Below are 14,963 nucleotides of genomic sequence, written 5' to 3'. Positions count from 1 at the left end.
TTAACAGACGGGCCACAAACAGGCAAATAACGGCGCAGTACAATAGTGGTGTGCAGAACGGCATCTCGGAACACATAACTCGTCGGTCCTTGTCACGGATGGGCTATCGCAGCAGACGACCACACCGGGTTCCTCTCCTATCAGCTAAAAACAAGAAGAAGCTGCTCCAGTGGGCAAGCAATCACAAACACTGGACAATTGAGGTGTGTAAAAACATCACCTGGTCCGACGAATACCGGTTCCTGTTGCTTCATGCTGATGGCAGAGTCAGGATTTGGCTTAAGCAGCATTAGTCCATGGTACAAGCTGCTGGTGGTGTAATGTTTTCCTGACACACGTTAGGTCCCTTGATACCAATTGAAAAACGTTTGTATGCCACACCTTGCAGAATCCATGCCGAAGAATTCAGGCTGTTCTGGAGGCGCGTACAAGATGGGTGTACCTAATAAACTGGCCACTGAGTGTATGTATATGTATCCAGAATTTATGATTTACACATTTTCCAAACTGATCTATAGGCATATATAGGCATTCAAAGCCAAATTCAGTTGTATATCTTCAAGCACATTGCGTTCCTTTCAACCAACATTCTTCTCCCCTTGAAGCCATGTTAAGGGGGCGTTTTCATTCTATTTTTCCCCGGACTTAATTTTTCCCCTTTGCAGCATCAGTAGTAGTAGAGCCAGCCCCCTATGTAGCCTATGTACGTACGGTGGTTGTAGTTTTTTTTATGAACAGGATCCGCATAAGGACAGCGAATACAGCCATTCCTCGGAGATTTACGAAAGGGAAGATCAGGCCTGCATCGATTCGTGTAAAGGAGGACAAACAGGTACAAACTTGGAGAATTTCACGCTCGCGCATATCCGGTTTATTGCGTTTTGTGGCGAGCTGCGTCTCCGAAAGAACGTTCCTTTCTGACCATGTCTGATGAGATTACACATCCAATGGATTGAAAACAAAATGGGGGTTGCGCTGTAGCATGGGAGGAACATAATTACAAAAAAGGTTATGGCCCGATGTCCCAGACATTTCTATTTGAGAACAACAGCCGCGGATTTCTAGTGGATAGGCAACCCACTGAAGCAAGGCCATTGATTAGATAGATAAGCTAGTTAAGTGTGCATAATCCTGTGGCGATAGGAGGAAGAAAAACGTATCAAGGGGTTATTTTTATTCCTGCAGAATGGAGCATCTATGTATAAACATTTGTAATTTGTCATATTCATGGTTGTTTGTACATTTAGTATTGCTATGTCGTTTAGGATCTGTAATTAAGCTTAAGCCTTCATATTTGACTAAAAAACATGAATAAAATTACTGTACGTCGAGTAGGCCATTGTACTAGGTGGCATGATCTTTTGTTCTTTTATTTTTCAAGTGCATGGGGCAATCGAGAATACGAAACGCATTCAAGATGCACAAATCAATGCATTCGAAGTAATATATGTCGCGTCTTAGATTGCAAATGCCATTTCCAAAACTGGAGTCTGTAGGCCACTGCGGCCGTCTTCTGTACAGTATTATTGAGTTTGTTTACATAGTTACCTTTGGGAAAGTTAAATTGTCTACCCTTCCTATCTTCACCTTGAAAAGTATTTACAAATAATAAATACTAATACGTTAATCAAATGAATCCTATAATGGCACCTACAACTTTACAATTCCTTTGAACAATGTAGTGCAATTTAATTCTTAAATATTGTAGGCCTTATATTGCATCGTATTTTGGAATTGTCTGCTAATGATATATGTTAGTGTGCTTTGATAGTTTTATTCAGTCTCTGATCTTATCAGCTTTGCAAACTGTGAAGGTATAGGCCTATATGAGGACAATATGATCCTGAAAGGCCTCTTCTGTACATCTCAACCTGGAATCTCAATCTTTGTTTCTCAAGTTCACAGATCTGCAGATTTGTTTATACATGTGTTATTAATTTAAATAATTATTGATCATATAGCCTGCTGACAAGTTCCCACTTCTCACACCCAGACTTATCTTGGTTATGCCACATGTAAACACACCTGATTCTAGTCTAGTCATTAACATTTCAATGTATGGAAGCTTCAACATGGCACATATACAAGCTTTTGGAGGAGTACATTTAGTATTTATTAAATTCCTTTGGGCAAACAAAACAGCTGGTAATTATTAACAGTTTTGCACATTGCTGTCTAGTGTATTTCAATTGGTTCATCGCTGCATGTACAGTACAAATGACCCATTTAACGGAGATTCAATCTCCATCCTTATAATAATAATAATAATAATAATATGCCATTTAGCAGACGCTTTTATCCAAAGCGACTTACAGTCATGCGTGCATACATTTTTGTGTATGGGTGGTCCCGGGGATCGAACCCACTACCTTGGCGTTACAAGCGCCGTGCTCTACCAGCTGAGCTACAGAGGACCACTTAACCATCCTTAACACTAACCATGTTAAATGGACTGTTGTCCTCCCCAGGTAGACGTAGCTGAGGCAAGATGTCAGCCCGAGGAGGGAAGAAGAAGACCACCAAACTGTCCCGCTCCGCCAGAGCAGGGGTCATCTTTCCTGTGGGGAGGATGATGAGGTATCTACGCACAGGGACCCACAAGTACCGCATCGGCATGGGGGCACCCGTCTACATGGCAGCCGTCATAGAGTACCTGGCAGGTTGGCGTCTCACCTGAGTGAAAACACACACACATCTTTCTTCAATTCAGTTGTCTGTCCAATATAACAGGAAATTTTTTATCTAAAATATATACTGAATACAAAATATAAACGCAACATGTAGAGTGTTAGTCCCATGTTTCATGAGCTGAAATAAAAGATCCCAGACATTGTCCATACGCACAAAAAGCTTATTTCTCTCAAATGTTGTGCATATATTTGTTTACATCCCTGTTAGTGAGCATTTCTCCTTTGCCAAGATAATTCATCCACCTGATGTGTGGCATGTCAAGAAGCTGATTAAACAGTATGATCATTACACAGGTGCACCTTGATGAGAAAAAAACAACAACTTAATCCATTTTAGAATAAGGCAGTAACGTAACAAAATGTGGAAAAAGTCAAGGGGTCTGAATACTTTCCGAATGCACTGTATTTTTGTTCAGTATATGAATACTTTGTCTGAAGATTTTCTAATGACATTTTATTTGTTTAGCTGAGATTTTGGAGTTGGCAGGAAATGCAGCAAGGGACAACAAAAAAGGCAGAATAACTCCTCGGCACATTAAACTGGCTGTAGCCAACGACGAGGAGCTCAACCAGGTACAGTATTATTCCCATTAAAATTGACAAACATTTAGAAAATGTCCTATGATGAACTCAGCAAAGTCAGTGTTTGTTGTTCTATTTCATTGCATCATCGTTACACTATATTATATTGCAGTATATTTCAGTGCCTAATAGGGATCCATGAAACTATGATGAAAGTAGTCCCTTTGTCTAAGGCAGGGGTGTCAAACTCATTTTAGCTCAGGGGCCACATGGAGGAAAATATATTCCCAAGTGGGCCGGACCGGTAAAATCATGGTATATATAACTTAAAAACAACAACTTCAGATTGTTTTCTTTGTTTTAATACTATCAACATAAAACATAAAGCTGGAGCCTGAGGACAGTGTGTCCAAAATAGTACAAGCACAACATCACTATTAATCATAAAACACCTCAAGTTTATTTGAAAATTCTAAAGAAAAAGAACACACAAACACACAATGCCTCAGTGATTCACAGAACTGTTTCACAGATCACAGAACTATATCAGGGTGTCATTTCTCAGGCAGAAATGTAGATACAAATAATGAAATCCTGTTCCCCAAACAAGTGCAAGAACCACAGAGTCAAGAATAGGTTAAATATACAAATAAAAAAAAATCAATTAAAAACAATAGCACATCAACATAAAAACATATAAACATAATAATAATAATAATATAATATGCCATTTAGCAGACACTTTTATCCAAAGCGACTTACAGTCATGCGTGCATACATTTTTGTGTATGGGTGGTCCCGGGGATCGAACCCACTACCTTGGCGTTACAAGCGCCGTGCTCTACCAGCTGAGCTACAGAGGACCACATAAAGCTGGAGCCTGAGGACAGTGTGTCCAAAAGCACAACATCACTATTAATCATAAAACACCTCAAGTTATTTGAAATTCTGAGGACAAACAACACACAAACACACAATGCCTCAGTGATTCACAGAAGTATATCACAGATCACAGAACTATATCAGGGTGTCTCATGCAGCACTTTAAGTGGGGTTGCATAGTTTATTTGACTCCTGATACCTGGCATCTTTTAGCTTTCACCAGCGCATCAATATCAGGCGTCACATCCTGAGTGGCAGCCAACTTCAGGATGTGATTCAAGTGCTTGTGCGTGAGCCTTGAGCGCAGCTTTGTTTTATTTATGCTCATTACAGAGAACTTGCTCACAAAGATATGTGGTTCCAAACATGCACAACAGTTTTGCAGCAAGGGCTGTCAAGTTGGGGGTAACCTGGCAAGAGATTCTGATAAAATGTGTCCAAGCCAGCTGCGGCAAATTTGCCCTTCAAATCCGAGTCACACTGCAAGTATATTATTTCAAGTTGGATGCTGACGGGCAGATCAGAGGGATTCACGCTTTAATGGCGAACAAAAAACGTTGAAGTCTTTCTCCAGTTCACCAAAAATCTGAAAGCGTTGCTCAAACTCCCTTAACAGTCCCGTTATTTTATCTTTGAACCGCTTCATGTCTGCCACATGTTGGGTCGCGCACACATTTTTCAGACAGGGGAAGTGAGCTGCATCACCACCGGCGAGTTGCGTCTCCCACAATGACAGCTTCAACTTGAAAGAACGTATGCTGTCATAATACTGCGTGGCAACTTTGTTGCACCCTTGCAGCTGTTTGTTCAAGTTATTCAGGTGCTCTGTAACATCCACCATAAATGCAAGGTCCTGCATCCATTCTGCGGAATGAAATTCTAACACTGGTTTGCCCTTTTCTTCCATGAACTGTTCAATTTCTTCTCATAAATCAAAGAAACGCCTCAGCACAGCACCTCGGCTTAACCATCTTACCTCAGTGTGGTATGGCAGGCCATAGATGTGGTCTTTCTCTCTGAGAAGGCTGTCAAACTGACGTTGATTCAGGCTTCTGGATCGGATGAAATTAACAGTTTGGATGACCACCTTCATGACGTTATCCATCTTTAATGACTTGCAACACAAAGCCTCCTGGTGCAAAATACAGTGAAAAGTCCAAAAATCACGTCCTCCATTTGCAGATTGCACTTTCTCTCTCTCTGAACTTTGTCATAACGCCTGCTTTTTTCCCCATCATTGAGGGCGCACCATCTGTAGCCAGGCTGACAGCGCGGGACCAGTCCACTCCGACCCTGTCCAGCGCGCTGACGAGTGCAGTGAAAATATCAGCTGCTGTCGTTGTATCTGTCATCGGCACCAACTCCACGAACTCCTCTGTGACGGTCAATGTGTCATCAACTCTGTGGATGAAAATGGCCAGTTGTGCAACATCTGTAATGTCCGTGCTTTCATCAATTGCAACCGAAAACGCAATAAATTACTTTACTTTTTGCTTCAACTGGCTGTCCAAATCCACTGAAAGATCGGAAATCCTGTCTGCAACTGTGTTTCTTGTCAGGCTGATATTTGCAAAAGCCTGTGTGCCCTGAAAAGCACCAATCTCTGCTGCCTTCATCATGCATGTTTTTACAAATTCACCCTCACTAAATGGTTTTGAAGCCACTGCGATTTCATTAGCAATGAGGTAGCTAGCTTTCCCTGCAGCGCCACTGATCTCTCGGCTGTGAGTAAACACAGACTGCTGTTTCTTCAGACTCGCCAACAGTTCATTCACCTTCTCTCTTCTCCGCTGTCCTTGAAAGTTGTCATATTTGTCGGCATGAAGACTCACATAGTGGCGACGAAGGTTATATTCTTTCAGCACTGCAACATGCTGTGAACACACCAAACATACAGCTTTCCCATTAAATTCCGTGAATAAATAGAAGGATGACAATTTTTCTTGGAACACTCTGCGTCCACTTTTCTATTTTTTGACAGAGACATATTGGGGCAATGAGGGTGCCAAAGCACATAATGTTAAAAGTAGAAGCCGTAATAAATATCGCGGGCAAAACAAAGTAGCTCATCCGGACTGGCTGCACTTGCTTGACCTATTTGCTCTGCCCCGGTATAAACAGTTTGCTTGCTTAACACAATTGCTATTGCGCCATCCAGTGGACACAATTGGAACAGCAGTTTCTTTTATTGAAAAATTGCGGCTCATTTTTATACTTTACAAAATCATCTCGCGGGCCGGATTAAACCCGTTTGCGGGCCGGACGTTTGACACCCCTGGTCTAAGGGTTCAGGAAGGTGCAGTTGACGCCATATGGCATCTGTATGGCATCATCAGGCATGAACTGCCACTGCTTCTTGGTTAACCCCAAGTGGAATTTTTTTTTATTGAGGCCCCAAATCCTGACAAGACATACAGTGCTATGAAAAAGTATTTGCCTCCTTTCTGATTTTCTCTATTTTTGCATATTCTTGATACTGAATTATCAGATCTTCAACCAAAACCTAATATTAGATAAAGGGAACCTGAGTTTACAAATAAAATAAGTATACATTTTTTGGGTTATTTATTTAACAAAGTTACGCAACACCCAATTCCCCTGTGTGAAAAAAGTAATTGCCCCCTTACAATCAATAACTGATTGTGCCACATTTAGCTGTAATGACTGCAACATAATGCTTCCTGTAGTTGTTGATCAGTCTCTCAAGTCACTGTGGAGGAATTTTGTCCCACTCTTGCATGCAGAACTGCTTTAACTCAGTGACATTTGTGGGTTTTCAAGCATGAACTGCTTGTTTCAAGTGCTGCCACAACATCTCAATTGGGGTTTAGGACTGGACTTTGACTAGGCCATTCCAAAACTTCAAATTAGTTGCTTTTTAGCCATTTTCATGTAGACTTGATTGTGTGTTTTGGATCATTGTCTTGCTGCATGACCCAGCTGTGCTTCAGCTTCTGCTCACAGACGGCTGGCCTGACATTCTCCTGTAGAATTCTCTGAGCATCCCCAAACCATCACACTACCACCACCATGCTTGATCGTTGGTATGAGGTTCTTACTGTGGAATGCAGTGTTTGGTTTCCAGCAGGCATAATGGGACTCATGTCCTCCAAAAAGTTGACTAAAGTTTGCCAAAAAGCACCTGGAAGATCATCAATACTTTTTGGACGACATGGGTCCCAATATGCCTGGCAAAAACCAATCACTGCATTCCACAGTAAGAAAGTGTGATGGTTTGGGGATACTTTGCTGCCTCAGGACCTGGACGACTTGCCTTAATAGAAGGAACCATGAATTCTACTCTGTATCAGAGAATTCTACAGTAGAATGTCAGGCCATCTGTCTGTGAGCTGAAGCGCAGCTGGGTCATGCAGCAAGACAATGATCCAAAACACACAATCAAGTCTACATGGAAATGGCTAAAAAGCAACACATTTGAAGTTTTGCAATGGCCTAGTCAAAGTCCAGACCTAATCCCAATTGAGATGCTGTGGAAGGACTTGAAACGAGCAGTTCATGCTTGAAAACCCACAAATGTCGCTGAGTTAAAGCAGCTCTGCATGCAAGAGTGGGCCAAAATTCCTCCACAGCGACATGAGACTGATCAACAACTACAGGAAGCGTTTTGTTGGAGTCATTGCAGTTAAAAGGTGGCACAACCAGTTATTGATTGTAAGGGAGCAATTACTTTTTCACACAGGGGCATTGGGTCTTGCGTAACTTTGTTTATTAAATAAGTATAATTGTTGTGTTATTATGTAATTTTTCACAGCACTGTAACTGTCAAAGGTTATATGCTCAATGCACTCCAACATATTTAATGTTTTATAGGCAGTGGGGACATTCAGCTTGCATTCAAATAAGTGGGGACTGGGGAGAAAATAGTGATGAACTAATTACACTTAATAGACAATGTTCTTTATCATTTTAGCAGGATTTCACCACTTGACTAGTAAAGTATTTCTCAGAGCAAAGAACTTGACCAATGATAGACTGAATATCTATTGAAAAGTAAACTAATTCACCTGTTCTTTGGCCTCTCTCAGCTTCTCCGAGGGGTGACCATATCAAACGGAGGGGTCCTGCCTCGTATCCACCCGGAGCTATTGTCCAAGAAGAGGGGCAGCCGAGTGAAAGTGGACACTCAGGTGACCGTGCCAGAGAAGAGGGCGGAACGCGTCAAGAGCATCAAGAAACCCACCACCAAAAAAGGCAAAGGCAAACCAGGCCGCAAGCCAAGGGTCAGTACACATGAATGGGCTTCGTGAATGACGGCAAACATCTCAATTTGTCAATGTGTTTGTTATAGTGTTATAAGAAGGATGAGTATGTTCTGTTTTTCTTTGATTCTATGAAAAGAAGAGCACAGAAAACGAAAAAGAAACTGTCGTAGCCAACTCAACAGTGGAAGATGGACCAGGCGATGGATTCACTATCCTCTCAGCGAAAAGCCTGTTCCTTGGACAAAAGGTATCATGTCATGTCAGTTATGACAAAACTGTCATTCTGTGACACCTATTGTAAAGATACACTATATATACAAAAGTATGTGGACACCCCTATAAATGAGTGGATTCAGCTATTTCAGCCACACCCATTGCGGACAGGTGTATAAAATCGAGCACACAGCCATGCAATCTCCATAGACAAACATTGGCAGTAGAATGGCCCGTACTGAAGAGCTCAGTGACTTTCAACGTGGCACTGTCATAGGATGCCACCTTTCCAACAAGTCAGTTCGTCAAATGTCTGCCCTGCTAGAGCTGACCCTGTCAACTATAAGTGCTGTTATTGTGAAGTGGAAACGTCTAGGAACAACAACTGCTCAGCCGCAAAGTGGTAGGCCACACAAGCTCACAGAACGGGATCACTGGGTGCTGAAGCGCGCAGTGCGTAAAAATCGTCTGTCCTCGGTTGCAACACTCACTACAGAGTTCCAAACTGCCTTTGGAAGCAACGTCAGCACAACAACTGTTCGTCGGGAGCTTCATGAATTGGGTTTCCATGGTTGAGCAGCCACACACAAGTTTAAGATCACCATGCGCAATGCCAATTCATGAAGGACTCATTTGCTCGTGGCTGAACTAACGGGCCTAGCCTGAACCATGAACTAACGTGCCTAGCCTGAACCATGAAAAACAGCCCCTGACCATTATTCCTCCTGCACCAAACTTTACAGTTGGCACTATGCATTTGGACTCAGTGGAAACTGGAGTGATGAATCACGCTTCACCATCTGGCAGTCCGACGGATGAATCTGGGTTTGGCGGATGCCGGGAGAACCCTACCTGCCCAAATGCATAGTGCCAACTGTAAAGTTTGGTGGAGGAGGAATAATGGTCAGGGGCTGTTTTTCATGGTTCAGGCTAGGCCCGTTAGTTCCAGTGAAGGGAAATCGTAACGCTACAGCGTACAATGGCATTCTAGATAATAATAATAATAATATGCCATTTAGCAGACGCTTTTATCCAAAGCGACTTACAGTCATGCGTGCATACATTTTTTTTATTGTGTGTATGGGTGGTCCCGGGGATCGAACCCACTACCTTGGCGTTACAAGCGCCGTGCTCTACCAGCTGAGCTACAGAGGACCAGATGATTCTGTGCTTCCAACTTTGTGGCAACAGTTTGGGGAAGGCCCTTTCCTGTTTCAGCATTACCATGCCCCCGTGCACTAAGCAAGGACCATACAGAAATGGGTTGTCGAGATCAGTGTGGAAGAACTTGACTGGCCTGCACAGAGACCTGACCTCAACCCCATCGAACACCTTTGGGATGAATTGGAACGCCGACTGCGAGCCAGGCCTAATCGCCCAACATCAGTGCCCGACCTCACTAATGCTCGTGGCTGAATGGAAGCAAGTCCCCGCAGTAATGTTCCAACATCTAGTTGAAAGCCTTCCCAGAAGAGTGGAGGCTGTTATAGCAGCAAAGGGGGGACCAACTCAACTGGAATGAGATGTTTGACGAGCAGGTGTCCACATACTTTTGGTCATGTAGTGTACCTCAGTTATACACTTTGGCAATAAGTGACATGTATGCATCAAGTTTCTTAGTAATTTTGTTATAACGTCAACTCTATATCCCCTTAAACAGCTTTCACTAACAGAGAGTGAAATTAGCAAGATTGGAACCATCAAGGTGGAGGGAATCATCAACCCCACAAATGCTGAGATGGACCTCAAAGAGGGAGTGGGTGAGGATGTCAGACCTGCTTGTCTTTTGAAAGCTTCACAGCCCATTATATTTTTTACTCTCTTACCTGTTGTGTGCTCTTGTCTGCAGGCAATGCCCTGGAGAAGGCAGGTGGGCGGGACTTCTTAGAGGCAGTGAAAGAACTGAGGAAAGCACAGGGACCTCTGGAGGTAGCATCAGGTATGGAGACACCTAATGTCAAATCTGCTGGATGAAAGGTTGGAGAGGTTTTTCTTTTGCATGGTAATGAAATGATGCAATTACTGAATGTGCTTATCCAAAGACCCAAATGTAGCATAATCCACTTGATTGAAACATATTGTCTCACCTCACTCACCCACCTAACTTCAAAACCCACCTTATAGTACACTGTCAATGCTACATTTAAACCTACAAATGAAGAGCGAAACATCAGTGCGTGTGTCTTCCTCCTGTAGTTGCGGTGAGTCAGGCCAGTGGGATGCCAGCTCGTTTCGTCATCCACTGTAACATCCCTCAGTGGGGCTCAGAGAAGTGTGAGGACCAGCTGGAGAAAACTGTCAAGGCCTGTCTCTCTGCTGCAGAGGAGAAGAAACTGAAGTCTGTGGCCTTCCCCTCACTTCCTGCTGGCCGGTGAGACTATTCAACTACAGCTTTAAAGGAAAATTCCACCCAAAAACTATCTTTTGGTATTTGTTTAATTAGTCCATTGTTGATATAGTCCCAAAATGTTTTTCATGTCAGCAATCAAGTTTTCAAAATATATAATTGTCATCATACAGAAATACAGCCAGTATGATGCTTTAAATCTATACCAGGAGCTAGGTTTCCATAAATGTATCAAAAGATATTCAAGTGAATATTCTTATTCACACAAAATAATATGTCCATACAGATGCCGCATCTTGATTTGATCACTCTGTCAAATTCAAATGAGCCTCGTGATTTACATATTCACTGAAAACCTACAGTTCTCCCTCTCTTGCTTGCTCAAACACTAAAGCACCAGACAGAATGTCCTAGTACTGCAACATTCAAAATGTATCTAAAATGCAGCCATACACATCAACAACCGTCGTTTTATATAGCTTAATAACACAAGATAGATGTTGGTCTCCACTACGAAATACACTGCTCAAAAAAATAAAGGGAACACTTAAACAACACAATGTAACTCCAAGTCAATAACACTTCTGTGAAATCAAACTGTCCACTTAGGAAACAACACTGATTGACAAATTTCACATGCTGTTGTGCAAATGGAATAGACAACAGGTGGAAATTATAGGCAATTAGCAAGTGGTGACCACAGACCACTTCTCAGTTCCTATGCTTCCTGGCTGATGTTTTGGTCACTTTTGAATGCTGGCGGTGCTTTCACTCTAGTGGTAGCATGAGACGGAGTCTACAACCCACACAAGTGGCTCAGGTAGTGCAGCTCATCCAGGATGGCACATCAATGCGAGCTGTGGCAAGAAGGTTTGCTGTGTCTGTCAGCGTAGTGTCCAGAGCATGGAGGCGCTACCAGGAGACAGGCCAGTACATCAGGAGACGTGGAGGAGGCCGTAGGGAGGGCAACAACCCAGCAGCAGGACCGCTACCTCCGCCTTTGTGCAAGGAGGAGCAGGCGGAGCACTGCCAGAGCCCTGCAAAATGACCTCCAGCAGGCCACAAATGTGCATGTGTCTGCTCAAACGGTCAGAAACAGACTCCATGAGGGTGGTATGAGGGCCCGACGTCCACAGGTGGGGGTTGTGCTTACAGCCCAACACCGTGCAGGACGTTTGGCATTTGCCAGAGAACACCAAGATTGGCAAATTCGCCACTGGCGCCCTGTGCTCTTCACAGATGAAAGCAGGTTCACACTGAGCACGTGACAGACATGACAGAGTCTGGAGACGCCGTGGAGAACGTTCTGCTGCCTGCAACATCCTCCAGCATGACCGGTTTGGCAGTGGGTCAGTCATGGTGTGGGGTGGCATTTCTTTGGGGGGCCGCACAGCCCTCCATGTGCTCGCCAGAGGTAGCCTGACTGCCATTAGGTACCGAGATGAGATCCTCAGACCCGTTGTGAGACCATATGCTGGTGCGGTTGGCCCTGGGTTCCTCCTAATGCAAGACAATGCTAGACCTCATGTGGCTGGAGTGTGTCAGCAGTTCCTGCAAGAGGAAGGCATTGATGCTATGGACTGGCCCGCCCGTTCCCCAGACCTGAATCTAATTGAGCACATCTGGGACATCATGTCTCGCTCCATCCACCAACGCCACATTGCACCACAGACTGTCCAGGAGTTGGCGGATGCTTTAGTCCAGGTCTGGGAGGAGATCCCTCAGGAGACCATCCGCCACCTCATCAGGAGCATGCCCAGGCGTTGTAGGGCGGTCATACAGGCACGTGGAGGCCACACACTACTGAGCCTCATTTTGACTTGTTTTAAGGACATTACATCAAAGTTGGATCAGCCTGTAGTGTGGTTTTCCACTTTAATTTTGAGGGTGACTCCAAATCCAGACCTCCATGGGTTGATACATTTGATTTCCATTGATAATTTTTGTGTGATTTTGTTGTCAGCACATTCAACTATGTAAAGAAAAAAGTATTTAATAAGATTATTTCATTCATTCAGATCTAGGATGTGTTGTTTAAGTGTTCCCTTAATTTTTTTGAGCAGTGTACAAGTGTATTTGAAATGCAGCTGTATGCTACATATAGCCTGCTGTAGCCTATCAAAATTATAAAATGAAGATAAGACATCTGTATCGGCGAGCTGTTGACTAGAGCGCATGCCGAGACCTGAGTGGGTACATTTGCTGTTTATCGCAGACTTTTTGTGTCAAAACCTTCGACCGAGTTAAAAACGTGATGGAAACAAATAGAATCCGTTTTTTATTCAGTAAATTAAAAAGTTACGTGCGTTTTGTGTGCACAACGTTATTACGCACAGCCTTGTTCGCAAGAAGCCAGTTTGATGGAAAAGCACTGCTGCAGCAACAAGGCTGTGCGTAATAACGTTGTGCACACAAAACGCATTTAACTTTTTAATTTACTGAATAAAAAACTGAAATTCTATTTGTTTCCATCACGTTTTTAACTCGGTCGAAGGTTTTGGCACAAAAAGTCTGCGATAAACAGCAAATGTACCCACTCAGGTCTCGGCATGCGCTCTAGTCAACAGCTCGCCGATACAGTGCAGAGGGTAAGCCTACATGATGAAATTATGAATAAGATCGTTTTTATTTGTCAATTGGCAGGCAAGCACCAATCATCATGTCACCAGCATAAAATAAGACCCTTGATATAGATTGGAAACTAGGCATTAAGCTTATCATGCACTTTCACCAACCTGTGAAGTTTATCGTAATTTATTTAATCTGTAGCCTAATCTGCATGCTTTTTCAAATTGTAGTGGGAGGACCACACAACCTATCATTACAGGACTGCAAATTTACCTCAACAATATTCTATCAACAATTGCACAATAAATTGTTTCCACCGGAATTGGTTGCATAATCGAATCACAGCCCCCAAAAAGATTCACCTTTATCTAGCGTATTTTGTTTTGTCGACAGGCACTTGACTCACAAAAATGGTTGGATGGAAACCTGCTTACTAACGATAACATTAATGTTATTTTAAAGGTGCAATTCATACATTTGGTTTCCAGTAATAAAAAAAGGGGCCTCAGCAGTCTGAACCAGAGCTCTCAATTTATCTTTCCTAGATTCCTTCTTAAAACGCATTTGAGAAAAAGGTCCAGGGAGTGACCTTTAACCTTTATCCTTTTTATATAAGGTTCAGGAGGCAGGAATCTCAGAAAGACAAATTGAGATTGAGCCCACATCTGTGCATCTCTCCTGGTTCTAGGAATGGATTCCCAAAGCAAACAGCCGCCCAGCTGATCCTCAAGGCAATATCCAACCATTTTGTCTCTGCAACGACCTCTTCCCTGAAAAACATTTACTTTGTACTGTTTGACAGCGAGAGCATCGGAATATACCTTCAGGAAATGGCCAAGCTTGATGCCAAGTGAAGAAGAGCTAAAGAGATGCTAGATTTGGGGTGTTTTTTTAACAGTTGCAGTTGTATTTCAGATGGATTTTTGTTTTTGCAGCTGGTATAGTGTGATGGAAGATGCTGTATGTAGGTGTTTTTGATGACATTGGATAGCCCTCGGAAGGTGTTCCAAAAATGTTTTGTGAGTGAAGTACTGTATGCATTTATGTTACCGTCTTCCTTTTACGGGATTGCATTATTTTTAGACTAGATTAAGTTAATAATCCCCATGGCTTGTCATTCGTATCCCTTATTTACTGATATTGTTTTTACATTCCATGTACAAAGACAATTTTAACGGTTGTTTTTTCTGCCAGAATCCCTATGTAGTTTCTGATACAGTTAGTTTACTAAGAAAAAAAGTGTTTCTCATTCTGCTTTGAAATAAAAATCAAGATGTTTTACACCACAGATCCAACTGTGATTTGATTGATGCATAATTTACTAAACACCCATGAATAAGACAGCAACCCAGTTTCATTACATTTGATTTATTACATTGTAAAAAGTACATTACCTTTTCTTTATATATACATTATATTCATGTAATTTCCTGTTCACTCAAGAATTAGCTCCTGGTATACCTAACAATGCAGTACAACAAATGAACATAATGACTTACAAAAAGACACCCCTGACAG

At 42.6% G+C, this 14,963-nt stretch overlaps 1 protein-coding gene across 2 annotated transcripts; it reads left to right on the top strand.

The window, feature by feature from the left end:
- The first annotated feature begins 660 nt into the window (after window positions 1–660).
- Window positions 661–14,733, top strand: LOC121570056 (core histone macro-H2A.2). Of its 2 annotated transcripts, none has more exons than XM_041881522.1 (9): window positions 661–832; window positions 2,469–2,660; window positions 3,157–3,263; window positions 8,141–8,335; window positions 8,457–8,564; window positions 10,191–10,290; window positions 10,380–10,469; window positions 10,727–10,901; window positions 14,134–14,733. In XM_041881522.1, the coding sequence occupies exons 2-9, from the start codon at window positions 2,489–2,491 to the stop codon at window positions 14,297–14,299; spliced, it is 1,113 nt and encodes a 370-aa protein (XP_041737456.1). In that variant the 5' UTR covers window positions 661–832; window positions 2,469–2,488; the 3' UTR covers window positions 14,300–14,733. The 2 variants fall into 2 exon arrangements, with proteins under 2 accessions (XP_041737456.1, XP_041737445.1); XM_041881511.2 differs by having other exon boundaries at window positions 662–832; window positions 8,454–8,564.
- Window positions 14,734–14,963: the final 230 nt, after the last annotated feature.

The sequence above is a fragment of the Coregonus clupeaformis genome, chromosome 1 (assembly GCF_020615455.1).
Source record: "Coregonus clupeaformis isolate EN_2021a chromosome 1, ASM2061545v1, whole genome shotgun sequence".
NCBI lineage: Eukaryota > Metazoa > Chordata > Actinopteri > Salmoniformes > Salmonidae > Coregonus > Coregonus clupeaformis.
The sequence above is the reverse complement of the archived record's forward strand: the minus strand, read 5'-3'. Positions and strand labels throughout refer to the sequence as shown.